The 26,330-nt window shown below is 36.3% G+C and overlaps 1 protein-coding gene across 1 annotated transcript in view; it reads right to left on the bottom strand.

Annotated features, from left to right (window-relative positions):
• The window catches only part of LOC100011172 (UPF0462 protein C4orf33 homolog), a 55,767-nt gene that overhangs the window by 6,946 nt on the left and 22,491 nt on the right, over positions 1 to 26,330 (bottom strand). The window contains exons 5-7 of the mRNA XM_007496345.3: positions 25,384 to 25,564; positions 23,479 to 23,539; positions 17,302 to 17,350 (exon numbers count right to left, since the gene is read on the bottom strand). Coding sequence (XP_007496407.1) covers positions 17,302 to 17,350; positions 23,479 to 23,539; positions 25,384 to 25,564 — 291 coding nt within the window. The remainder of the gene's footprint in view (positions 1 to 17,301; positions 17,351 to 23,478; positions 23,540 to 25,383; positions 25,565 to 26,330) is intronic.

Below are 26,330 nucleotides of genomic sequence, written 5' to 3'. Positions count from 1 at the left end.
ATAAGACCAAGATCTATTTGTTGATAATAAGTGATCAAAGGACATGAACAAAAAAGTTCTCAAAAGAAGAAATACAAAATATAAACAAACCATATGAAAGATTGCTCCCAATCACAAATAATAGGAGAAATGGAAATTAGAACAACTGAGCTTTCACCTCATACTCAGCAAACTGGAAAAGACGACAATGTAATCAATGTTGAGGCAACTAAATTAATAGCAGGCATATTAATAATTGTTAGTGAAACTGGTAGTCAATAAACATTTACTAAGTGTCTAAGTTGTTGTACTAACCAGTTGCAGTAAAGCTCTTGAAGACAATTTACTAAGCTACTGTGAAGATTGGACTTAGCTACATTCCGAGATTTATAATCACTTTCCTCCAAACAATAATGGAGTTATACCATTATTATCATAATTTTATGGGTAAGAACACTGAGGCATGAGGGGTTATATTCTCTGCCCATGGTCATACTCCATGCCCATTGGAACCAAAAATTTTTAAATTTTGCATAGCAGTGCCAAAGTCAAGGTCGTTAACCAGATTCCCTATCTTTGAGTATAGCATTCTTATACCCCAACATCTCTGAAATATGAAACTTCCATATAAAATACAAAAACATGAGATCCTATCCCTAAGATCAAATTTTACATGTACTCATTTAGCTCCTTAAAAAAAATCTTGGAAACAAATCAGGACAATTAATTTAAAAGTAACTAAATGTGACAAGCGCACAGTAATCACATGGTAAATGCTTGTTCCTGGAATTAAGTACACACTAATCACATGCCAAATAGATGACATTAATTGAATTACAGGGGAAGGAACTACATGAGCCTTGTTCTAGTTCTATGAAGGTGAGAATGTATTCTGTTCAAATATCTATTCAGAAAATGTTATCTTCCTTCCTCTTCCAGGAGCTGCCTAAACTACTGTTAAATACTTGAAGGGCTGTCATGCAGAAGAAGGAATGGACTTGTTCTCCTTGGTCCCAAAATGCAGAACTAGGAATTAAGAATGGAAGTCACAGAGGTTCAGATTTAAGTTTAATATAAGAGGGAAGAGGCCTAATAGTGAGAATTACGCAAAATTGTAACAAGTGACCTCAAGAGGCACTGCAGAACCCCCCCCACACACACACACACACACAATGATGATGACTTGTTAGGTATAGCATTGAAAGAACTCTTGTTCACATATAGATTAGAGTGGTGTCTGTGGTCCCTTCTATCTCTGAGATCAATGGAATTACTGAAAGAGGCATAAATTAACCTAAAGCAAGTTCCTTGATGGATGAGCATTTATTTTTGTTGCAAACTCCCTTTAAAAAATGTGATCTTTTTTCCTTATTGGTTGGTTTACCAGACAATTAAATCTGAAAGATTAGAAAAAGAAAAAAAAGAAAAAAGAAAAAATAACATCCCTCTTCTTAACTCACCTATTTCTGTTGAGGCTACCACTATGCTTCCCCAGTTGTTAGTTCTGCCTTCCTCTGCCTCTCAACCCCCAAATGTGAAGATTGGATTTAGCTATTTCCTGATTTTAACAATCAAGATACTTAGTCTAACAAAATCAGGGGGAATTGTGAATGTTAAATTACTCCACCCTATTTAGACCATAGTTTAAGGGAAGATAAACTTGTAATCTCCTGCTTGAACAATGAAGGTACTTAACTCTTACCTTATATTGAAGCTAAAACTTTTAGTTAAGTCTATTTTAAGATCTTAATACCAAAAGGTATTAAGTAACTATAAAGGTTAAATTAATCACAAAAAGGTTAAGTAACTCACAAAAGGTGAACTTAACAAAGAAGAGTTAAGTAACTCTAAAGATATAACATAATCAAAGAAGATGAGAACTCTAAAAGAATGGGCATTTAGAGGAGTGGACATAAGGGTGAAAGGTCTATACATTGGCTCATTTCCTCTCTCCCGTACCTTTTGTGGCAGAGAGTTGGCTGATAGCAGCATGCTGGGCCTTTTGGCATCTTAGCATGGCTACAAGCTATTGTGTGGTTCAGTAGTGAGTTTCTGGTTGAGTTTCCCTCCTTTACTTTTCCAACTTTATCCTCTTAGAAGCCTCTAATCTTCATCTGAGACCTAGAGTCGGGAATTTTAAACTACCCCTGGCACAGACTAGGCAGGAGAAATACTATATCCTCCCTCCTTCTCCTTAAATTCCTTCCCTGTGTATTAATTAAATTATCATAAATTTCCAGACTGACTTGAGTGTTTTATTTGGGATTTCCCCCAGCGGGCAACTAAATCTAGGTTTTAAGTCACAACCTAAAATTATCTTCACAGTCTGACTAATCCACGAAGATTGTGACCAGGACCCTCAAATTTCTGTGAAATCTCTTTTCTTTCTTTCTTTATTACTTACTCAAGTCAGCCTTTTAAGCAGTTTGAAACACAGCTGCGAGAACAGGTAAGTATAAAACATTTTTTATTTCTCTTGTTTCTCCTTAATTTGAATAGAACACAGCTGTTTTGTTTTAAAAAAAAATCAGGCCTGGGGAAGCTGTTTTCCTTTCCCTCAGAGAACAAACAACTTTAGGCAACCTTCACTAACAATACTGCCTAGATTACTCTTAATTAGGAGGGAGGGAGACCTGGAGAGAGTTTTGGTCTTGTCCTACTCACCACATGTTTTATGAAGCCTACTAGAAAAATAATTACAAAATATATATATATATATATATAAATATATATATATATATATATATATATATATAAATGAATACTACATTCTTCGACATTTATATGGCAGTTGAAGAATTAGGGACATTGAGGAATTCAAGATACCTCCAATTTTTTATGTTATTAGGTAAAGTCATTTTTGTGCTCCTCAGTACTGTGTTAAGAGATGCTAAAATACAAAAAAATTATGCAAAAATCTGAAAATAAAACACAAGAAGACATAAAAACATGCAAGAGAACATGCAAGCCCAAATGAATAATCTAAAATGCTTCTTACAGGATCAATTGGAAAATATACACCCCTTCTAAAACAGGTCTTAACCTGACAGATGTGTTTCTGGATCTCTAAATAAGGAAGTTCCCTTCCCTGAAATAGATATTGAAAATACCTTTCCTATAGCTCAGTTAACAGACTTGTTCTCTCATGGTCTACAAATCTTGGCTGAACTTAATCCCCAAGACCCCGTCTCCTTAAATCCCAGTTTCTCCTATTCCTTCTCCTACTCAAAAACTAATTCCAGCCCCAAGGAAATCTCGTCCTTCTAAAGAAACTCATCTAAGTCAAACTGACCAACAGGTACCAAATTCAATTAGAAGCCTGTTTCCTCTAAGAGAAGTACCTGAAATAGTACAGAACAGGAATCAGAGGATACAACCTTTGATTTTCCGAACCCTTATGTCCTACTACCCGTTGTTCCTATCCACTGCCCCCCATACTAATGGACCCCATGTTACCTTAAATGTAGGTAACACCTATTAAGATTGTCTTTTAGACACTGGAGCTTCAAGGTCTGTATTAAAGAGTACACCTGATTTACATTGTTATTCCATTGGCTCAGAGAGTGTAATGGGAGTGTCAGGAATACCCCAAAGAATTAAAAAACTTTCCCCTAGATTGGTGTCTGTAGGACCCCTAGAAGTACAACATTCCTTCCTTTTGATGCCTGACTCCCCTTTAAATTTGCTGGGGAGAGACCTTCTATGCAAACTCAGAGCCACAATAACGTGCTCCCCAGATGGTTCCTTATCTTTGGAAGTACCTGAGGAATCTTTAAATTTACTCCCTGTAATTCTCTCAGAGAGTCAGGAGGGGAAAGAGCATCCCACCTTTGTAATACCTACAGATAAACCTGAGTCTCTTTGGGCCACATCTTCTTCCAATGTAGGCTTACTTAAGTCGGCTGTTCCTGTGCAGATAAAAACTAAATCTAGCCCACCTCCTTCCATTCCTCAGTATCCCCTCTCAAAAGAGGCATTTGAGGGTATTACTCCAGTAATAAACTCATTAATTGACAAGGGAATAATAATCCCTTGTAAATTTGAATACAAAACACCCATCCTGCCCATTAAAAAAACCAAAAAGGGGGCCCGATGGCAAGCATCTCTTTAGATTCGTACAAGATCTGAGGGCTGTGAACAATCACATTATAAAGAGACACTCCATAGTTTCCAACATAAATACTATTATTTCCTCTATTCCTAGCACAGCTACATACTTTACAGTTGTGGACTTGTGCTCAGCCTTTTTTTCCATACCCATGCATAAGAACTCCAGGCATATCTTTGCTTTCACTTGGGTGGGCTCAAATATATATGGAGTTGTCTTCCCCAGGGTTACATGGAAAGCCCGAGTTTATTTGCACAAATTTTAAGCCAAGACACAGATAATATAACATTTAAAAATAGCAAATTAATCAAATATGTAGATGATCTATTCTTGGCTTCAACAGACGCAGAGCATGTCAGGAAGATAGTAAACACCTTCTTTTGGAAAATTATGTTCACACAAAATAACCTACTTTGTGTTCATTCTGCATTTATATTTTATATGTGTTGTATTTATCTATCTCCCAAATAAAATAATATTTGTAAAATCTTCTTTGCCCAATGTCTAGCAACATGGTAGGCACTATATAAAAGCATATTGGATGAAGGATAATCTTCATATATAAGTGAATCACCTCAAACTTCATAACATTTTACCAGAGCAAGGCTTAAAATCCAGAACACAAGCAATCATCTGTCAGGGGAAAAAATTGACATTGATTATCTGAGCTCATTTTTAACAGGCTGCCTATTCTCTTTCTTCCAGTTATAATATCAACGATGCACTAGGGAGAGAATGTAACGCCTCCAATATGGAGATCAAAATTCCTCTCATCTAAACCTGTAACTGTGGAATCAATCCCTACAGGACTATGTGCCTTTTTCTTGAAGGATACAGACAGCTGAAAATGAAGGGTTTATTAGTACTTTAATATTGAAGTAGACCTCCCAGGTGGCAGGAACAGTTCTGTAAACTTTTACTAGAAGACTCACATTAAAAGAGGAGGCTCCAAGGTATATCTCTTAATTTAAAGGGCATGATCATTTCAGAGATAAGGAAGCTGTCTCATTATAGGAAGTTCATAGGAAAAGGGACTTCATTTTGTTTCTATTAGATATGGGATAGGAGGGGAGAGCTACTCAAGAATATAATCAGCCTAAACAATTATCCCACCCCACTTACAGTGACTGACTAGATGCTAAGCTCTGGTAACTTTGTCAAGCCAATCAACCAATTCAATGTGCAAATAAGTTCTAGAAATCAGTCAATAGGTAACTAGATGGAATATAAAACCTGTTCAGATAAATTAAAGGGCTTAGCCATTCTCTGTGGGTCTTCAAAAAATAACAAACTGATTCAGATCCTGAGAGATTCAAATGTCTGGCTCTGGGGGGAAATGAGCATCTTCTGAGGAAAAATAAATCCTTGGACAGCAGGCAGGAGGATTCCCTTGGCCTTGATCTTGGTCTTGACTTCAGCCTCAGTGTCTTTTCCCCCTCCTTGACCAGAAAACAATCTTGTGAACTTTAGAGAAGCAGAGGATTTGGACTTTTCACAAGTGATCTTATAGCATATCCAAGAAAGCAATTATGTAATACCAAGATCTGAAGAATTAAAATTGAGCATTAACACAAAGACAAATGGAAAAATACATGGAAGAAATAAGTAAACACTGTCTAAATCCATGCAGTGGTTGATTGCACTATGCCATATTCACATGGCTAGTGTTCAATGAAATACAGAATAGCAGAGAATATTTCCCACAAAAAAAAAAAAAATAGCACAGGACATGTGATGTTAAAATATATTTAACCACCAGAGGATGCTACTCTTGACCTTTTCAATGATGAGTGTCTTGGAGGAACAAGAAGGCCAGTGTTGCTGTATAACAGAATATATGGAACCCTGCAAGTAGGCTTAGGTAGGAAACATGACAAGATGGGAAGAGATTTGTTATAAAGGGCTTTAGAAGCCAAACAAGGTTTTATATTGATCCTTAAAGTAATAGAGAGCCACTGAAGTTTGTCAAACAGGGAATTCAACCATAGGACCTTATTATCTGACTTGCAGCTGAAACTCTATTATCTAACATGTGTTATCTCCTCTTGTTACCTACTTACTGCACCAGGTTGATGTAAAATAGCATATGCAAAGAACTTTGTCTACCTTAAGCCACTATCCAAATGCTAGCTATAATTATCGTTAGAATATGAAATCCTTGAGACAAGAGATTTTTCTATCAGTATTGCTAGCCCTTTACATTTCTTGTTTTGAGTCATTTTTCACTCATGATCAACTCTGCATAACCCCATTTGGAGTTTTCTTGGCAGAGATACTGGAGTGGTTTTCCCATTTCCTTTGCCAGTTCATTTTACAGATGAGGAAAGTGAGGCAAACAGGGTTAAGTTACTTGCTCAGGGAAGCACAGCTAGTAAATATCTGAGGCAAGATTTGATCTCAAGATGATGAGTCTTCTTGACTCCAGACCTGCCACTCTATCCACTGTGCCACCTAGCTGCCTAGTACTTCATATGGCAAGCTCTTAATAAATGGCTTTTCATTCATCTATTTATTCATTTATACCTTGCTTTATTATCATCTTCATTTTAAAGATTAAGAAAGGAGACTTAAAGAGCTTAAGGTACTTGCTTAAAGTCACACAGCCAAAAAATCTCAAAGGCATGATTCAAAATGTTTGAATGCCAAGTCAAGTTCTCTATTCATTATGTTAACTACTTCTCAGGGCATAAATAAATCCATGAGGGGGAGAATAATAATGTGCATGCCACTTTAAGGCTCACAAAGTACTTTGCATATATCACTGATCCTCAAAATAATCCCTTAAGGTAGGCAATATAAAGGGAAACTGAGACTCAGAGAAATAAAATTAATTACCCAGGTTCACACAGCTAGTAAGTGCCAGAGGCTGGTTTCAAACCTACGTCTGACTCACTCTAACCAGAGCATTCTATCCACAAGAGAAAAGTGAACCTTTTGGATATATACCAGACAGATATAATAGACTATTTCCTCGCTTAAGATTACCAGCTGGCCTCAACTGAGATTTTCCCTTGGCTCTAAAAATTGCCCTTCTGCTTTTGTATGCAGAGGGGCTTCAGATCAATTTCTTCCTGGAATAGATTCCTCCAGGAAAAGGAAAATCCTTTACTTGTGGTTAGTCGCTTGAATACCTCTCCATATTCTTCCCTGTCAAGCTTTGGAGATTTTATTTATTCTTGATAGAATGCACTTACCACTATGGTCATGGCTTTTTTCATTCCAAGCTCCTTTTTGCTGTGCCTTAAAGAATGAAAGGTCTTTAGCTGGAAATTTCTCATGCTGGTTGTTGGGCCAGAAATGATCAATTGGGTGAGATAATGGTCAGGAAGGGAATAGGAAAGAGGGTCATGTACTTCATCTTTAAGAACTTGGTTTTTCAGTTCATTCTAGTTACATTTCTAAGTGAAATGAGACAGCTTTCAAAGTTTAGTTTGATTTATTTAATCTCTTCTTAAGAAGTCATTGTGAATACAATAATGTCAAGGAAACCAAGGCTGAGAGGCACCAGAATTCTGATGAATAAAGTGTCTAATCTTCACTTGAAATGTGCTTTCTTCCTATCAGCCCCAAAGTATCACTCTACAGATGTGTAATGAAGCATGTTTCATCCTATATGTATCAGTCTATGTAGTGATTTGTTTTGCTTAACTATATTTTCTTTGTTGATAGGGAGGAGTCATCAGTTTGTTGGGGTTTTGTTTGTCTTACAGGTTGTGAGGTGGACATTGGGACAATAAAAATAGCAATATTTTTAAAAGAATAAAGAAAACATTTTTTAAAAAAGAAATAACAGTGGAATAAAAAGCCTTAAGTCATATGAGTGCCATCAAGTTAAAGTTATATTCTAGGTAGAAACCTGAGAACTAAAGTTCTTCCTCTACATACTAATTCCTTATCTTTCATATCTCAGAGAATCACAGAGCAACAACTAGGCTCGATGACATTCAACAATAGGAGACATACTTTAATAAAACAAAGAAATAGGAAAATTTTTTTCATATCTTCTGATAACTGATTTCTCCTCCACGTAAAGAATATATGTCATTACTGAAATTCTTACACACTCTCTCCCAACACACCCAAATAAAACTTGTAGTACCTGTGCTTTGATGCCCTAGAGTGAAAAAGTTCTCTCTAGTTGAAGGCTCTGTGTTTTCATCAGCATGAGGAATTCCCAGTGTGGGCAACCTACTAGAACAATTTTGATTGTAACCAGTATATAACTCAATAGGTCAATTCTAGGGAATTACTAAGGCCCAAAGGTGCATAGGCTAGAAGCTAACTGAATCTAGGACTCCCTGACTCTCCCAGCCACTCAGAACCAGAGTCACTACTTCCCACACTGTATCCTAAGAGTAAAGTAGTTACCAAGACAATTCAATTTTAACTTAACACGAGTTGAGACAATGTGGGTTTTTTTTTTCCTCTGATCTCTGGTTCTGTGGTGTAGAAATGAAGTATTTCCATTAATTCCTTCTGAGAATATAAGAGTAAAGAACAAGGCAAACTAGTGTTCTATAATTTCTTTCTGTCTCTCTTCTCTCTCTCTCTCTCTCTCTCTCTCTCTCTCTCTCTCTCTCTCTCTTTCTCTCTCTCTTTCCCTCTCTCTCTCTCTCTTTCTCTCTCTCTCTCTCAATTTGTCTGGTCTCTCTCTGTTTCTGTGCATCGTTTTGTCTGAATTTTTTCTCTGTCTCTCCCTTCTAAAGTAGCCCATTACCCCAGATCTCTAATTAAAAGGGAAGTGTGGGGGTTGCTTTGGGCATGACAATAGCACAGAGGGCACTCTGACTTTGGGTTCAGTGACACTAGAATTTGGGGCAATAGAATCCTTTCCACCTTGCCTCCCACCATGATGGCCCACTGGATAAATTTAGGCCCTGTGTCTCAGCAATGACACTGCAGGTAGTGTCAGGCAGCAAAGGCAGTAGAGAACCATGACATTAGTGTCAAGTTTAGCATTTGCCCTAGGGAGAAGGCCTATTTCCCCCAAGTTTCAAAACCCAGGGATTAAGTCTTCATTTTTCCTCCATTTTTGGTTCTAAGATAGCCTTCATTACAATAAGCAAACTCATCTATGCATACACAAACATATGTATGTGTATATATGCGTGTGTGTTTACATATACATTTTATATACATATATATGTACGGAGAGGGAGAGAGAAAGAGAAAGAGAGAGAGAGAGAGAGAGAGAGAGAGAGAGAGAGAGAGAGAGAGAGAGAGAGAGAGAGAGAGAGAGAGAGAGAGCATTAAATTGAAAATGGCTTTCCAGAAACATTTCTTTTTTTTCATTTTTGGAAATTCTAATAAGAGGCTAAAATCAGATTTCATTGTAGAAGATTCATAGTCAACCTAATCTTATCATTTCAATTATACAAGAGCAATTCTATTACAGAAATTATCTTCTAGTCAATTCAATTTTTATATTCTAAACAAATTTATTATTATTCATTAAGAATCAGACTCCTGACTAAAATGACTGAACAACAACAAAAAATTGTTATTATACTCATCTTGATTTCCCATTGGCAACTCTAAATACTGCGAATAGAAATTGAAAATCTACATTTGTAGAAGCTATTTTTTATTAGGGGGGCATTTTCTCTAAGTTCAGGCACTTCTTTTGCCAGATTGTTAATTTTAAACATGAAATAAAAACAAAAGGCTAATACTCTCCCAGTACCTGGCTAAGAAGAGCAATGAGTTTTAAATCAGCAGAAATAGGTTTGAATCCTAATTCTACCACTTATTATCTATTTGACCTTGGTATATATCATTTAACTTCCCTGTGCCTCAGAGTCATCATTTATAAGGTAGAAATAATATTACCCGCACTCTATCAATGATTATTGTTTTTTTAATTAATGTTTAATTAATTTTAATTAATTAATTTTTTTAAATAATAAAAAGTGGAAGGGATTGTATAGACCACATAGCCCTATAGAAATGTCAGTTATTGTCAACATTATTGACATAATATTGCACCATTAGTCAAATTCTAATTCTATGTAGATAAAAATTCTTAAAACAGAAATTCTTAAGCTAGGGCTTGTGAGCTTATTATTCCAATGATTTTGATAACTATAATAATTAGTTTCCTTTGTAATCTTATTGATTTTATTTTTTACATTTGAAAACTTAATTCTAAGGGGGGGGGGGTCCAGAGGCTTTAGCACATTGCCACAGGTCTATGACATGCCAAAATGATTAAGGATCCCCTGATAAAGAGATGTCACATTTCTCTCAACTTCATTATGGAATTGGCATGGAGATGAAGGTGACTCTGGGTTCTCAAAGGGTATGCCAGAAGGGTACAAGCATTGGTAAGTCATAACAGGCTGGAAAATCTTTAAAGAAGAACTTAGTGATGCCTGCCAACCAAGGGTCAACCTAGATTAGTTTAGAGATGTTTGCCTCCAGTTTGAGTACAGATCAATGAATTTTTCAGGCACAGCAACTCTTGAAGACTTTCTGCTAAACATCTTAGAGTGAATGTTTTTTGTATTGGTGAAAGGAGTATCCTGAAAAATGAAATTGTATGCAGGGAGCATTGTCTTTGGTGAGAAGTAGGGCAAAAGTCACTAGGACTCTTCTATTCTATAACTAGTCCTGCCTCTGTGATTTATATGGAGCAAGAGGGACTGGGATTCATAAATATTTACAAATCTAAAATTGAACTAACCCTGGGGGCCATCTAATCCAACTTTTTCATTTCACAAATGTGTAAACTTAGACCCACAGAGTGACTTGCCTAAAGATGTAAAGGTAGAAGAAAGAAGAGTTAGGATCTGAACTCAGGTCTTGGACCCCAAGTTCAGCACCATATCATAATAGAGGGTTGTAGTGCCCTTTACCAACTTTACTGAACTCCTTTAGGTTACAAGAATTAAAAAGAATTTCCTGATTACAAATCAGATAAGAGGAACAGTGTAGAAGAATATATACATTGCTGACCTCTGAGTCAAAAAAACCCTGACTTCAAGTTCTACTTACATCATCTAGGGCAACCTGCTGTACATTGTAAAATCTGTATCACCCTGCTTTGACTGAGAGAATTTCCTGATCATGATTCCCTGTAAAATAAAATTACAGGTCTAATGCAAATTCTGTCCTCCCACTGAAAAAAAAAAAAAGATCAAACAAGAGTTATATTATTGTTGTTTCATTATTTCAGACTCTTTATCACCTCATTTGAGGTTTTCTTGACAAAAGTACTGGAGAGGTTTGCCATTTTCTTCCCCAGCTCACTTTACAGATGAGGAAACTGAGGCAAAAAGGGTCATGTGACTTGCCCAGAGCTATACAACTACTAAGCATCTGAAACATGTTTTGAACCACGGAATATGAGTCTTCCTGAGTTCAGGCTCGCACTCTATCCACTGCTCCATCTAGCTGCCAGAGTAAGACTAAAGAAATCCAGAAGACAGGAAAGAAAAGTAATTTCAGAGGAAGAGCTTTAGAAATACTTGAAGTCTCTTCTCTTTAACTTGCTGGGCTACATCATAAAAGAGATAAATGGAGCATCTGAAGTGATCAAGTTAAGTAGCTGAATGACTCCCTCCTCTCCCATCTCCACTGCAGGGCAGCAGAGTAGCCAAAGACCAACCAATGGCAGCAGAGAACAGCACCCAGTGGCCAGGGTGTCCATTGCTCGAATGTCCCACAACAGAGGGGTCTGGAAATAAAAATATCCAGTTTCTCTCAGCAGAAGTATGTGTCAGAGAACAAAGAGCAGCAGTCTCTCAGCCGAGAAAGAAACTTTCCCCATCTCCACCTGAGGATGCGGACTGGTCACTCTGAAGTATTGGAAGCATGAATTAACCCAGACACATTTGTGTGCCCTGTCCGTGCATATTCCCTGGTTTGTTCTATCATATGTGTTTCCTTCCCTTTTTTCATCCATATGATCTGTCAGTTTATGTCAAACCTTAATGCCATCTCTCATAATCCTACCTGTGAATGCTCCTTCTCCCAAATGTTCAAAGGGTACAAAATTCCATTTTCAAGCCGATAGTACTTTTACTGAACATGAACCACACATGGGCCACTTGACATTTTCTTGAGTATAAATCCTGGACTATAGAGTTGAAATGGAATGTTCAGTTAGCTTTATGCCAGGACCCACTATGAAAACATCCCCATGCGCAGCACCAGGGCTCTAAAGCCATTAAGTCCTTACCAATGATAAATAAAAACGGAGAAAGGTCAGCAACAGCTTTTTTTTACTTATTGTAACAAAGCCTTTGACAGAAGCCCAGGAAATGTATGCCCATGGGTTTCTGATTAATTGGAGAGCAGTACACCCATGGAACCAATTTACAAGTGATTTGCAGGCATGCTGGCATTACTGAAATAAACGCACCATTACAATGATTTATGCTACTCGTCCCAACACAAATGATAAAGTGAAATTTACAATCCTTAATTACCACCATGAAAAATGGGGAGGGGAAGAAAGAAAGCAAGGACTGGCAATTTGCAAATGTGTCAGGAAGGCATGAGACCCATATCCACTGGCTTTATTTTTTAAGGGAATGACCATAAGATCTGGAAGGAGAATTACTGGTATCTGGAGGGAGCATCAAATCTCAAAACAATTGTTTAAGACAAATTCATTTAGCTGCGGGCAATTTCTCTCCAACTTCCTTCTAGAGAAGAGACAGTGACTTTTCCACACCTTGAAGCTATTGGGGGTCAGGGGACCAGTGTGAGGACCAGGCCAAGGAGGAATTCCCTTGTTTTGACTCTTTATTCTTGATAACTAAGTGTTAGGTTCGGTTATTTCTACCTGCTATCAGTGTACACAATTTTGAAAACTTGGGGCAAAACCCTGATTATTCTAAGCTAATTATGACTCCAGGTACATTATTATTTTCAATTGATGGGGAAAGTGAAGGTAGGGAAAAAAGGATTAATAAGCTTCCCAAATCGCCCTACCCTTCACTTAAGCTTTCAAAAATTTTTCAGATATTTATTGTTGTTCAGTCCTTCCACTAGATCCAACTCCTCATAACCCCCTAAACCAGTGGTTCTCAACCTTTCTAATGCCGTGACCCCGCAATACAGTTCCTCATGTTGCGGTGACCCCAAACCAAAAAACTATTTTGGTGGCTACTTCAAAACTGTAATTTTGCTACAGTTATGATTCGGAATGTAAATACCTGATATGCATTATGTTTTCTCATTGCTACAAATTGAGAGGTTGAGAACCGCTGCCCTAGACTATAGCAAGCCTGGCCCTTCCATCCTCCAGTATGTCTCAAAGTCCGTCCAAGTTCACATTCTCTCTCTTTTTCATCCTCTGTGATCCCTTTCTCCTTTGCCTTCAATCTTTCCCAACATCAGAGTCTTTTTTCAAAAAATTAAAGCACTATGTGAATTTCTATCATTGTCATTATTAAGTATGGTGGTTTGGATAGGTAGATGGGTTGGATAGGAACTCTTTGAATGACTGGACCCAAAAAGCACTGATGGATGAATCCCAATCTGTAGGGAGGACTTCAATAGAATACCCAGGGACTTGGTCCTACACCCTGTTTTATTTGAGAATTTTGACAATAACTTGAATAAAGGCTTTATATGGCATGATTTTCAAATATGCAAAAGGCATAAATGTTGGAGAGGAAATTAATACATTGGACAAGAAGATTAAAAGTCCAAAAGATCTTGACAGGCTGTAACATTGGACCAAATTTATTAAGATAAAATGTAATAAGGGAAAATATAAAGCCCTATACTCAGGCTCAGGGTAGGGGAAATGTAACTAGATAGCTCATATATAAAAGATCTAGAGAAGTCATTATGGAAAGCAATTTAGAACTATGACCATAAAGTCACCTTTGAAACAGTAGTACCACTAATAGACCTATGCCTCAAAGAGATCAAAGAGACAGGAAAGGGACTCCTATGTTTAAAAGTATTAAAGCATCTCTTTATTGTTCAAAAAACTGGAAACAAAGAGGTTGCCTATTATTTGAAGGATAGTTAAATAAGTTGTGGCTTAAGAATGTACTGAAATATTATTACCCCATAAGAATACAATAAGCTACCTTTTTCCTGCTTTAAATAATAATAATCATAACTTCCATTAGATAGTGCTTTAAATTTTGTATATTTTATATAGTATTATCTCTCATCTGATCAATAAGGAGGTATTACAGGTATTATTTCCATTTTACAGATGCAGAACCTGAAATTCAGAGAGGTTAAATGAGTTTCCCATGATTACACATTACTTATTGTCAGGAGTGGGATGTGAACTTACATTTTACTAAGTCCAGGTCTAAAATGCTACCTGTTCTACCAAGCTACCCCTCTACCTTGCTACCTCTGAGGAATATGGCATTCAAAATTACATTAAAATACTTTTAAAGCTTTGGAAACAAAACGTCATAACAAATTCAGACTCTAAAACTTACTACATGATCACAGGCAAGTCACTCTATTTCTTTAAGCCTTAGTTTCCAATTCTGTGAAATAGGCTTAATAATACCTATAGCAAGAACCTCATAGGTTTTTTGTGACAATCTAATGAGATAATCTATGTATATGTTTTACCAACAAAAAAGGAAGCAGAGAAGCAAAATAAATAGAAAACTAAACTTGAAACAAAAAACTCCCTCTAAAACTTATTATGAGTCCATGTGCAAGCCACAACCTCTCTGAACTTGTTTTCTTATCTGTAAAATGAAAATGACACACGTAACTCCTTCACAGGGTTTTTGTTAGAATCAAGATTTCAAAACATCTAAAAGTCAATGGAGAGATACAAGATACATACATCAATTGGAGCATATTACAAATAATTGATTTCAAATGGGGGGAGGGGAGGCACAAAAGATGGACAATTGAGAATGAGGTGCAGCCTGGCCTCTGTCTAATTTTGAGACACAGAGGAAGGCCCCCAGCCTGTCAGCCCCTGCCATGGAATATTTATTGCTGATCATGGATTAGAGTCACCTTGAATGAGCAGGAACTATGCTGTTGAAAAGAATAGCCACATGGATAAGATCACAAATCTATTGAAATTTTGAAATATGAAGTGTGAAGAGAGTCACATTCCATGCAGTACTTAAACTTTTAAGTCAGTTTTTTTTTTTAAACCGGGAAATTGGCTTTATTGATCAGATGATTTTCTTTTCAGTTAATTCAGTCTATTCGTTTTGAGAATCCTAGGCACACTAGGCTATGATATCCTTATACCCTTCATAAATTTAAATGGCAAATATAATTATTTAAAGCAGTTCACCTTCCTCCATTGTATCCCAAGCCTTCTCTTGGTTCAGGTTTGTTAGGTGAGTCAATGAAAGATCTAGCCGCATTAATGGTGTTTCACTTTTTCTCTTAAGGTTACTGATAGTCTGCTATCTTTGGCCTTTTGATTGCCTGGTTTGGAGTCCTTTGAAGCATCCTGCCATCTACCTCGCAATCAAGTGCCTACAAATACTTTAAAAGCTGAGTTCAATAGTGTAAAGAACCTGTGATTCTGAGAACCCCTATTTTCTACCTCCTTAAACAAAACAGTCAATAGCCCTTCTGTCATATACTTTATCATTCTCCTTTCCCAAGTACTTCACAGAAAAGATCTGTGCAAAGACTTGCTTAAGGCTCCTGTGAATCACTTACAACCATCTCTGAATGAATCTAGCTATCCTTTCCATTCCCATTTGGAATTCAGTTATTCTCCATTTGCCAGGCAGTTATTTTTGCTTCAAAAATCCTTCTCTCCAAATCTTTATTTCTGCTATCAACTAGTTGCCCAATCCTCTCACTTTCACCTCCTTCATCCATTCTAACTTTTTACATTCCCACTGCCTCGACATTATGTCTGTCCTCAGGAAGAATACTCATCTCACCTTATTGAGCACAATGGCCATCTCTGCCTGTCTCCAGCCTCTTCCTCACTTTGACCCACATTACAAATAATGGGGGATACATACGGACTGGCCCTGTGATTTCATTGGTATTTCACTGATACAGAGGAGTCTTAGAAAGTTGCCTAGTACATTGAGTGTTTAATAACTTGTCCAAGGTCACAGAGATAATAATGGCCAAGTCTAGCTCCAGATTCTGTGGTAAGAGCTAGAGATACAAAGAAAAACAAAATGGTCCCTGCCCTTAAGAAGCTCACAATCTAATGGAGGAGACAACATGATAACAACTATATGCCAATAAAATATAGATGGGATACATTGAAGATAATCACATCAGGAAGGCACTTGCATTAAGGGACACAAAGACAATCCTTTTACAGAAAGTAGGATTTTAGCTAAGAATTGAAGAAAGACACTGTCAGGAAAACCAGAAAGTAGAACCAGGGAAGAAGAGAATTCCAAACACAGAACTTGGTAGTGAAAGCTCAGGTTTGAAACTACTTTGATTAGCTTATCATCCCCAAAGGCAGAGGTTCCCCCAGTAATGGCCTTCCCTAGGAGAGTTCCAAGATTTCTGTTATTCTGCCCCTTAGCCAAGGGAAGTGAGAGATCAGCTTAATGCCATTTATTCCAAGCATAAATATTGCCAATTTTCCTTCTGGCCTGAATTAGAATGGAAGTGGTGGAATTAGGAAAGGGGATATACATTTGAGAAATACTCTAAAGTTAAGATATACAACATTTGATGATTGACTGGTTTTGAAAGATAAGGGAGAAAGAGAAGACAAAAATATCTTCAAGATAGTCTGGGGGACATAGGAGAATCTAAAGAAACAAAGACGTTGTAGGAGTTGGTTTGAATGAAAAGTAAATAAGTTTTATAAACATATTGAAAAATATTGAAAGTCCCATTTTCTTTCGCTGAAAGAGAATCAATTTGTATTTTAAAAGAGCCTTTGCTTCTTAATGGAAATATCCATAAGTCATGGTTTTCAAGACAATTTCAGATAACTTTCTCTAGAGTCTGATCTTTCTTGTACAAAATGTATCCCTCACCCCCACCCATAATAGCCATCATTGTTGCCCATTAACAAATTAACCTTTGGAAGAAAGAACTCACCTTTCTATATTCTTTTATAGGGAAAAGGAGACAAAAAATAAGAGACAAATACTTAGATGCATAGATTTTCTTCTCTTAGAGAAAAAATAAAACATTGTTTTTAAAATCCTAAAAGGGTCAAACAGAATTTTCAAAAGTACAATAATTGCAAAATATCCTTAGTATGGTAAAAATCAAATCAAAGCATTAATAGGTGATAATACTTTTCATGTAGGACTTACTGCAAAAGCATCACCACTGGAGAGCAAAAGGACCAGGTGTTGTCCATGCCTAGACAAACCAAAAGAGAAAACAGTAAGAGAATAAGGGGAGGCACTGTCATCTTTATTTGAATTTGTATCCCCAGCACTTAGCGCCACGCTTGGCACATAGTAGGCACTAAATAAATGTTCATTGACTTTTGAGTATTGATTATCCTACCAAAATAGAATGTCTTACATAGGTGATAGTAATGACCAATCTTGACTTCAGAGAAGGAGTGAGAAAATGCACCTTCCTGCTTTCCTTGGATAGATAAGGGACAAAAAGGTACAGAGTGTAATATGCATTGTTGGACAACATCACAGTATCAATTGATTCTCTTAAATAATTTTTGTTTGTTATAAGGGATTGCTCACTGGGTGAAGGACCAAAGGATAGCTGGAAAAGAAGATGAGGCAAAATCAAAAAGACATCAGTAAGCATTTAAAAATAAAAATAAATAGAATGGTTAACACAGATTGCTTCCTTCAAGCATATATAGGATTTAAATTCCTATCTAGTTTATTCATGGTCCTATTCATGATTTACCAACAGCTCATTCTGGAAAGATTGCCATGTTGATTAGTTCTATTTTTTGTTGATAGTTGAAGACAGATGGAAAGGTATTTGCATACATAGAAAGCAGTGTTCTGGTCTATTCCCTTTGGCCTCACTTCTGACTAGCAACTCAAATTAAGAAGCTTCAAATTAAAGGAAAGTTTAGAGAAACCTAAACTTCATCTAAACTTCTCAGCTCTGTCAGAAGTTAATTATAATGTAGGAAGAATCAATTTAAGGACCAGCTGTTTGGATTTGTTTTAATAATGCTCAGCCCACTGTACATAATATGCTAATAAGTCTACTTACAGAGTGCTCAGAAAGACATGAGTGAATCAACATGTACTCAGTCCACAAATTCCCTGATTTGCATAACAGAATATATGTTCATTTCAGCCTTCAAGCTCACAAGTACTCTTTTAATAGTCCAAGTTATTTGTAAAGTCAGCAAAAAAACTTCCTCAATAAAATAATGGAGAAATAAGTATCTTAGCAGCAATCACATACAGAACGTGATATTAAATCCCCTAATCATTATTCCCCAGAAGTTATTGTTTTTTAATTAAAGGAGAAAAATTCACATCATACAATGAATTCACTTAGCAAATGATGTAGATAGAATTGGGTTTGAATCTTGTCTCCAACATTTACTACTATTTCACAATGAGCACGTCATTGAATTTCAGTTAGTCACATTTACTAAGTTCCTGACTATGTGCAAGATACTGCTACAAATTCTGAGTCTTAGTTTCTCCATTGGTAAATTGATTTCATAATACTCTAATGATACTATATAAATAATATTATCAAGTCCCAAACTCACGGAGCCATTGGGAAACTTGAATGAAATCATGTATATAAAATGCCTTGTAAACTTTAAAGCACTATGTAAATATTAGCTGTTATCATGTGATTTCTTCAAAAGGCAATGGTACCTATAATGTCAAATATCATCAATATAAACTAGCTTAATTTCTAATAATGGTACAGAAATTCTTTTATCTATTTCATCCCCTTTGTTGTTACTGCTGTTATTGTTGAGTTGTTTCAGTAATATCCAGCTCTTTGTGATCCCTTTTGGGGTTTTCTTGGCAAAGATACTGGAATGGTTGGCCATTTTCTTCTCTGGATCATTTGATAGCTGAGGAAACGGAAGTCAACAAGGTTAAATGACTTGTCCAGAGTTACACAGTTAGTAAGAGACAGAGGCTAGATTTGAACTCAGAAAGATGTATTTTCCTGATTCCAACCTCTGCATTCTACTCACTGAACTACCTGGCTGCCCCATTTCAACCCAATGACCATGATTTTAGATTTCTTCCATTGACTTTATTGTTTTACTTTCTTTTTTCCCTGCCAAGAAACATAATATCTAGGTAGAAATCTAAGAAAAAGGCATGGTACACTGAAAAGTGCATCAGAGGATCAAGATTTTAATCCTGGCTCTGCCAATCACTATCTGTGAAACCTTGGCAAGTCCTTGCACCTCTCAGTTTCTTCATCTTTAAAATAAAAGGATTGGACTAGATAACTTTTGAAGCCCCTTCTAACTCCACATCTATGACCATTTGAAAGAATCTCTCAGTATCTCTACTAAAGATTTAGCTCCATAATGGAACATATTTTAAAAAGTTAAATATGTAATTGATGCCATTACTTAGTATATTTTTATTGCTATTTTCCTGGGAAGAGCTTTATCCACATTTATTTCAAAGCCGAAAATTGTATCAATTAGACAGATAAAACATTGAGGATTTATTACAAAGGAGGATTCATTAATTATTGTATGTAATTGGTGAATATAAAGGGCAGACTATTGCTAGCAAAAAAAAAAAAGAATTACTTATTTTGTACAAGTCTAATTATGTGTTTTCTATCATTTAGATGACCTTTTCAAAGAAGTAGGAGGTACATCAAATAGTATTATGCAGTCCAAAAAGAACAGGGTTTTTTCTAAAATGTAAAGATAATCTTTTTTAATACAATCCTGTAACTATCATAGATAAGGTTAAACTCCAAATCATTGCCTTAGGAAGATAAAGTTAACATTATAGAAAGTATCACTATCGCATATTTGGAAATTCATTGCCTTTTTATAAAATCTAAATAAAGCATTTTAGGTGGGCAATAAATGTGATAGTCTTTTGAGTAAAGTGTACCTTTAGAATTAAAAGAAAACTGGTTCATAGAGTCTAATAAAGTTAAATATAGTGAATTCTTATTTCTCTGTTTTAATAAACAAAATGAACATCCTTAATCCAGAAATCATTCAAACATGGCACACCAACATCAAATTTAAGCCTCTTTACCCTGTTTCTAGCCAGTGACAAAATAGCATATATAAATTTAAACTCCCATTCTCTTCACTTCCCAGGTATACGCCCAAGAAGCAGAAAATCAGAAGTAAAAGAAATAGGAAGACATAAAGATAATTCACAAACACAATAAATAGCCTTCAATAATTAATAGCAATATAGGTGGAAACAGGAAGGCCTTCAATTTCATTTTGTGCCATAAATTCCAGATGTCCAGTGGTATGTTATGAACCAAAATTAGACGAACTTTAATTTAGTCTTCAATAGGCTCTATAATGGATGCAATATACAGAGCTTTGGCTCTAGAGTCAGAAGTCCAAGGTTCAAATCCCATACCATCCATATAAATAGTGTCAAAACATTAAATCTCTTTAGACTTTGATTTTTTTTCATCTGGAAAATGAGAGGATTTATCTACTGGTTCCTGAATTTCCTTCTTGTCCAAGAGCCACAATACCCCAATCACCCTCCAGACTTTAAACTGAAATCCAATACACATTTGGGAAATAAATGATGAATGTTTCTGATTTAATTTATTTAAAACAACTATCTTAGCAAATTAAAGTTTGGTTTAAGCAATAACATCCAAAATAACTGCTTTGAGATCAGCAGATTCCTGTTTGCTTATTTCCCCTCCCAGGGTACTTGGAGATAACTACAAAGCACTTATAGGTCTTATTGCTTACTTCATTTTTTTTATTTTTGCTTATGTAAAGTACCAAGAATCATGTCAAAGAATATTTGTGAAGAAGTTACACTAATCCATATATAATGATAAAGTACTTCTATAAATTTAGAAATGACTACGTAGAAAATTTCATAGAGTCTCCTTTTACCATTTTTTTCCACTTGGGGAATAGTAAAGCAAAAGAAATCAAGGAACCTAGTGGTGAACTAAGGATTTAGAACAAGAAAGAGAGCTCTGTTGGGATTACTTCCAAGAAGAATTTCCTCTACCAATAAACTGTTTATAGCATATAGCATCTAGCAAACTACTTGGTATATGGTAGGAACTTAACAAATGCTTGCTGAATTGAAATTTTGTTGAAGAGGCATTTACAATAAGGTGCTTTAGTGATTTTTCACCAACTGATTGGTTTATCTCATTGAATTACTAAGTCTAAGAAAAATTCAGGAAACTCTGAAATAAGGAGCAAAGGAATGAGAATGGCATAAGTAAGGGGAAAACCACAAGTGAGTGGAAGAGATGAGAAAGAAGAGAATATCAGCAGATAACTCTATGCCTCAGGAAAAAAAAAATACATCCCTGAATCGTTCTCAGGTTGCTTACAAGAATTCCAACTGGCCAACCTGGGAAAGAGTCCATTGACATAGCAATACTACTTTTAACAATTTTAAATGAGCATCCAAGAAAGACCCATTTCACTAAAACTCTCTATTAACCAATCAGTAAGCATTTATTAAGTAACTATTGCATACTTGTGGGTAGGAACTAAGTTGTGGTAGAAAACTAAGGTTTTGAAAATCAAGACCAAAACCAGTGCCTCCCATCAAAGAACTGACGCAACATCAGAAGAGGCATAATATACATTAAAAAATAATTATAGAATGCATGTTTTTATCAATGCCTAATGATTTCAAAAGGGTGAACCCTAGGAGCAAAGGATAACAGAAAAATCTTTATATAAAAGCTAGTACTTAATTTCTATCTTAACAGAAGAAAAGGACTCTATAAGACATCTATCAGTCTATAATTCTTATAGACTCTAAAAGATAGAAGAGGAGGGGACACATATGGGACAAGGCACAGAGATGGAAGGTAGAGGGTTGTGTATAAAGAACAGAGAGAAAGCCAGTTTGATTTTGGATTGAGAAATGTGGGAGAGGGGAATCCATGTCCAATGAAGCTAGAGAAATAGGTGAGGGGAGATTTTGTAGGACTTTTAAAATTAAACACAGGAGTTTCTATTTTATCCTAGAAGTAATAGAAGTCACTGGATTTCACTGAGTTAGGGAATCAGTCAATAAACATTAAGCATTTACTATGTTCTCTGATCTCTGATCTCAAGGAGGTCATGGTCTAATGGTCAGACCTACCCTTAAGGAAAATTACTTTGGCTGCAATGTAAAAAATGCACTGGCATAGGGAAATACTTTAACTCAGGGAGACCAATCCAAATGTTGTCAATAATCTATACAAGAAGCAATCGGGACCTAAACTAACACACTAAGAGGGAAGGATATTTTCATTCCTAATATGTAAAACTTGAGTTCCATTTCAAATCATAGCATTGAATGGTCAAAAATTAGCTTCCAAAAAATATTCATTTTGCTAATATTTTAAGTCTCCCTGAAATGTTTTCATAATTACTTGTTAGATCAACTCTTTGTAGCACTGTACATAGAGTTTACCTTTAAAGGATTAAGGTAAAAATTAATAAAGATGAGAACCCCACTAGTTGTGCCCCACTGACAGTAGATCATGAGGTTTTTCTCCTTGCAAGGGTCACTTTGAAATACAAGTTTTCTAGGTCAAAGATGGTTCCCTCATTAAGAAATTTCCATGCCTGAACTATTTCACCCCAAAACTTTGCTTCCTCAAACAAAACCTTATTACAATAAAATTATATCTGTAGCTTTATATGGAACCTTAGAAGTCATTTTGTTCAGTGCAATCATTTCATGGATGAAGAAATTGAGCCCCAAATAAGTGATTTATCCAATTTATCCACTATGTCACAAAGCTAGCAAGTAGCAGAGTCAGGATTTGAGCCAGCACCTCTGATTCCAAAAACAGTTTTTCCATAAATAGGAGCATTACTGAGAATTATTTTGTTTCTCTTTCATTCACTTCCTGACTCCCTTTAACTAAATTTTCTATTGTGATAGTTGTGTTGTGTATATATGTGTGTGTATATATATAAACTGTCATCATAAAAAAGGTTCTTAGACACCAGTGTGAGAGTTCTAATGAAATCAACCCAGAGTTAATAAAAAAAAAAAGCACACCAGTTAAGCCCTGAAGAAATTCAACAAACTCAGAAGGTTTTTAAACTTTTACCTGTTAGTCTATTTTGCATGCCAGTCAACATTTGAAAGTTAACATCATTAGTTCTCTTACCTCACTAGAAGGTTAGGGCAATATGACTAAATATTAAATTAAATAATGTTAAGTATTTATTACCATTACTAAATATTGATAACAAATTAATGACATAAATTTTATACAAATAGAAGTTTTTGGAGTCCAATGATTTTTGAAAGCTACTTGAAAAGCTTGCCTAAAACAAAGCAAAATGAAAACATGGCAGATAAAGAACTTACGGGCAAAGCTCTACTTCCAAGTATCCTTTGGTTGTACTATTTAGGAAAAATGCTTCCACAACTGCAGATAAAGAACAGCAATTACAGTATATTAAAAGCAATTTAATCTTATTAGAACCAAGAAAGTAAACATTGATCCTCCCTTGCTCCGGAAGCTTTCCTGGCTCCCTTTTGGTGGCATAAATTCCATAAAATAAAATAAAAACTCCTTCATTTGGCATTTAAAGCCCTTCATAGTCTGGGTCCCAGGCTACCTTACCACACATTCCCTGCTACATCTGTTCATATTTTCCACATTCTGCCCAGCAGACCCACTTGATGGACCTCAAATTTGACGTTGTATCTCCCTCTTCTGTTTCTTTTTACAAACTGCCCCCCTTTCCTAGCATGCTCTCTTTCCTTACTTCTTTTTCTTGGACTCTCTAGGCCAGGTTCTTTCAAGGCTCAGGTCAGATACTACCATCTACATAAGGCATTTCCATTAGTGCCTCCTAAAATTACTTTGCATTTACTTAGTATGTGTGCTAGATTTACATATATCTTTGCATATTACTGTCTTCTAAATGGGCAAGTAGGTGGCACAATGGATACCAGAACACAAGGCCTGGAGCCAGAAAGTCTTGAATTAAAATCCAGCCTCAAATACTTACTGTGTGACCCTGGGCAACTCACTCAATTCTGTTTGCCTCAATTAAGTCATCTATAAAATGGCCTGGAAAAGGAAATGACCAACCACTCTAGTGTCTTTGCCCAGAAAACCAAAGTGGGTCACAGTTGAAGCAACTAAACAAATCTTTCCAATAAAATATAAACTCCTCTGGGCAAGGAATATTCTGTTTCTTTCTGTCTTTGTATCTCAGGAGAATTTACTAAATGGGACATTATTTTTCATACTGTTTAGAATATAGTCAAATACAAATCACAGTCCCTTCCCTTAAAGAGCTGACTATACTCTGGTAATTCAGTATATCCATTTGGAGTATTTATATACAGAGAAATATATGTATATCTATATGTGTATTTATGTATGTGTATATGTAGACAAACTCCATGCATTTCCCATCTAATTGCATGTCATAATCTGGACAAGAAAGATTCTCATTTTATGCAATTAACAAATAGTCATACATAAACAGGAACTTCTAAAAGATCTCATATCCTTTACAGGCAATCCCTCTTAAACTTGAACTCAGCACTGAATCTTCCTCTTTCTCCTCCCTCTTTCTCTTTCTCCTCTCCAGACTCATCCCTTCTGCCTCCCCCTCTCTCTCTCTGTCCCTTCTCTCTCTCTCTCTCTCTCTCTCTCTCTCTCTCTCTCTCTCTCTCTCTCTCTCTCTCTCTCTCTGTCCCTTCTCTCTCTCTCTCTCTCTCTCTCTCTCTCTCTCTCTCTCCTCTCTCTCTCTCTCTCTCTCTCTCTCTCTCTCTCTGTCTCTCTCTCTCTCTCCATCTCTGTCTCTGTCTCTCTTCTCTTTCTTTTCTCTCTTCCCTCCCTTCTCTTCTCCTTCCTCCTTTCTATCTCTCTCTCCCTCCTCTTCTCCCTTCTTATTTCCTCTCATTTCCTCTCTCTCCTCCTCCTCCTCCTCCTCTTCTATTTCAATTTGCCTGGTTCTCTCTATCTTGCCCAGGCTGGAAGTGCAATAGCCACTCATAGGCTAAATACCACTATTGATCAGAAGTTTTGACTTGCTCCATTTCTGACCTGAATTAGTTTATCCAATTTGGGCATCTTTCTGGTCCATCCCTATTCCTATTCCCAGGGGCTTCCCCTGGTGCTGAACTTTGTGTAGATGCCCCAATCTGTTTAGTTCTCAAGTGATCCACCAACCTCTACCTTTCCAAAGTAATAATTACAGGCATAAACTACTACACCATTCACTGTCAATCTCAGAAGAGAAAATCTCTCACCTTCATATTCCCAGAGTCCATTAAAAGGTTGGCCTGGGGCACCAGGTGGTGCTAGAGGATCATCAAAGAAAGGAGCACTCACTTCCATCAGTAATCCTTGATCCCCTGGTTTGAAGTGGAAAGTTACAGGTCTGTGTGCCACTGGAAGACTGTCCCAGGTGGTGATAATATCGTATTCCAACTTTCAGCATTAGACAGAAGAACAAATACCATAGCATGGGTAAATGCAGTATATTTTTTGCTTCCCTAGTCTTGTTCAAATTAAGTGAAATCAACATTTTCCCTAACCTCCCTAGAGCCATGATCACTTCATTAGTTTCTAAAGGATTCAGTTAATTGCAGGAAAGCTCTGTGTGTGTGTGTGAGAGAGAGAGAGAGAGAGAGAGAGTATGTGTGCGTGCTATTCCTTCATGGTAAGAGTTATATAAAACTATTTTTAGCCACTATCTTTGCTTGGTTTTTAATTTGATAGCAGCATTAGGTACATGGCACATGTAATATATGCATACATATATCCAGTGAGTATCTAAAAAATGCCTAGTACTATGCAAAGATACAAAACATAGCAGACAGTTTCTAAAGAGTCAAAACAAAAAGACATGAAATATGACCTATGGAAATGTAAACAAAGCAAATGAGCAGAGGATGGAGTACCAAAAAGAAGGGTAAAATGAATAATTCAAAATTTAATAAGTACTTATTATGTGTTAGATTCTTAGGATGTAGAAATGAAATCACTGTCCTCAAGAAACTTTTATTCTTAGATCCTGCCACAGGTAAATAGATTTTTTAAAATAGGATAATTAGATGAAAGGGGGTATCATCACCTAAGGAGATTAGGAAAGATTGCATAGAAGAAAGAATCGATGAAGGAAGCCTATCATTCCTTCTCAATTTCCTTTGCTTGATCTTCATCTATTAGCTCCCATAGATTCAATTATCCCAAT

This window comes from Monodelphis domestica, chromosome 6 (assembly GCF_027887165.1).
Source record: "Monodelphis domestica isolate mMonDom1 chromosome 6, mMonDom1.pri, whole genome shotgun sequence".
Classification (NCBI taxonomy): domain Eukaryota; kingdom Metazoa; phylum Chordata; class Mammalia; order Didelphimorphia; family Didelphidae; genus Monodelphis; species Monodelphis domestica.
Note: the sequence above shows the minus strand (reverse complement) of the source record. Positions and strands in the feature narration are given on the sequence as shown.